At 59.3% G+C, this 1,951-nt stretch overlaps 1 protein-coding gene across 1 annotated transcript in view; it reads left to right on the top strand.

The window, feature by feature from the left end:
* Nucleotides 1–1,951, top strand: part of SLC44A2 (solute carrier family 44 member 2) — a gene marked incomplete at its 5' end in the record, with an annotated part of 9,151 nt that overhangs the window by 2,887 nt on the left and 4,313 nt on the right. Inside the window, 5 exons of the mRNA XM_017731633.1 lie at nt 49–133; nt 384–646; nt 722–816; nt 1,457–1,560; nt 1,896–1,951. The exon at nt 1,896–1,951 is cut by the window's right edge and continues 8 nt beyond it. Coding sequence (XP_017587122.1) covers nt 49–133; nt 384–646; nt 722–816; nt 1,457–1,560; nt 1,896–1,951 — 603 coding nt within the window. The remainder of the gene's footprint in view (nt 1–48; nt 134–383; nt 647–721; nt 817–1,456; nt 1,561–1,895) is intronic.

Raw genomic sequence — 1,951 nt, 5'->3', positions numbered from 1 at the left:
TAGGGAAGTGGGTTGGGAGAACGTCTTCTCCTTAACAGTGACCCGCAGCTTCCTGTCTACCTCCAACGAGGCTGTTTACAAGGTGTTCAATGAGTCCACGTGCCCCTTCTCTGGGCAGACCTGCAATCCCGAGGTGAGGACCTCAGGAAACTCAAAACCTGTCAGAGACAAGAATCTTTATTGCCTGAGAAATTCCTGGAGTCCTCTTCCCAGTGGAATTCCACCTTTCTGAGCTGGGGTGCATTGGACTGTTCATTCCTTTTGAGCTGTCGCTGCCCTGAGCAGAGTTTGGTCTGAGCTTCTGGACAATTGAATGGGATAATGAGGTCTGTGACCATGGGGGTCGCTCTGGCTTGACCGGCGGTGTCCTGTGTTCTCTCCAGACCTTCAACACCAGCAACGTCACCAAGCTGTGCCCTGATGCCCAGTGCCTCTTCGCGTTCTACGGCGGCGAGACCGCCTATCACAAGTACCTCATCGTGCTCCAGTTCTTCAACGTCTTCATGTTCTTCTGGCTCGCCAACTTTGTCATCGCGCTGGGCCAGGTGACGCTGGCGGGCGCCTTCGCCTCCTACTACTGGGCCTTCAAGAAGCCCGACGACATGCCGGCCTTCCCGCTCTTCTCCGCCTTCGGCCGCGCGCTCCGGTGCGTCCATCCCCGCGAGGGTGGCCGGGAGCTCCAGGAGGTTGTGCCCTTCTAACCAGGGCGGTCCATCCCTAGGTACCACACCGGCTCGCTGGCCTTCGGCTCGCTAGTCCTGGCCATTGTCCAGGTCATTAGGGTCACACTGGAGTACCTGGACCACCGGCTGAAAGGTACCAGGGTTGGGGTGGGAATGGGGAGATGAGTGGGGTTGGCTGTTGCCGCATCCCTCGGTGCTGGAGCTCGGGGCTAAAGTCCAGGGGAATCAATCCGGTATTTCAGGAGAGAATCAGGATTTTCCTTTTAGAATCCCGTAGCTGCCTCTTTCTCCAAGAAAGAAAATAATTCCTCCCTGGGAGGCAGTGAGGATGGAATTCCCAGTGGAGCTGTGGCTACCCCATCCCTGGGAGTGTCCAGGCCAGGCTGGACGGGGCTTGGAGCAACCTGGGACAGTGGAAGGTGCCCCTGCCCGTGGTGGGGGATGGAATGGGATGAGCTGCGAGGCCCCTTCCAACCCAAGCCATTCCGTGATTCTGTGAAGTGTTTCCCGGGGCAGGAGCCAAGAGACGTGCCGTGGCTGCGGGCTCAGCCAGCCCGTGCCGGTGCCAGGGAGTTCTGTGCCGTGCAGCCGTTCATCGGGAAATGTCAACAGCGCGTGGGGGCGTGGGAAGAGCAGTCTGGGCCCCAGCAGGGCTGAGAACAGGGCCTGGGGGGACGCTGCGGCAACAAGGTCTCACCAGGGACCTTGGAGTTGCTGCTGGAAGATCCGGCCCCTCTGGCTTTTGCACTGACCCCTCTCCCTGCGCCCTCCAGCTGCCGAGAACAAGTTTGCCAAGTTCCTCCTGAGCTGCCTCAAGTGCTGCTTCTGGTGCCTGGAAAAGTTCATCAAGTTCCTCAACAGGAACGCCTACATCATGGTGAGAGTCGTCCAAAACCAACGCTCTCGAAGGGCTGGGGCTGCCATGGGGATGGCTCGGAGATTTCCCTGGGAATTGTGTCTCCCGACGCCACGGGAACACAGAGCTTTGCGGTGTTTTCCAGCTGTTCAGCTGGAAAACCTTGCCCTCAGCCATATCCTGGTGGCTTTGGGGAGGACCCTGTGTGGGTGGAGGTGTTCAGCTCCGGGTCCCTGTGATGCCTGACCCGGCAGTGGATGAGGAAGCGCTTCCAGGGTGGGATTTGCACCCTCCCCTGGGTAGTGGACTCAGTGCAGCCCCGTTTCTCTCTCCTCTGCCCGGTTTTTCCGCTCCAGATCGCCGTCTACGGCACCAACTTCTGCACCTCGGCCCGGAATGCGTTCTTCCTGCT

Source organism: Corvus brachyrhynchos, unplaced genomic scaffold (genome assembly GCF_000691975.1).
Source record: "Corvus brachyrhynchos isolate BGI_N302 unplaced genomic scaffold, ASM69197v1 scaffold704, whole genome shotgun sequence".
NCBI classification, from domain to species: Eukaryota; Metazoa; Chordata; class Aves; order Passeriformes; family Corvidae; genus Corvus; species Corvus brachyrhynchos.
The sequence above is the reverse complement of the archived record's forward strand: the minus strand, read 5'-3'. Positions and strand labels throughout refer to the sequence as shown.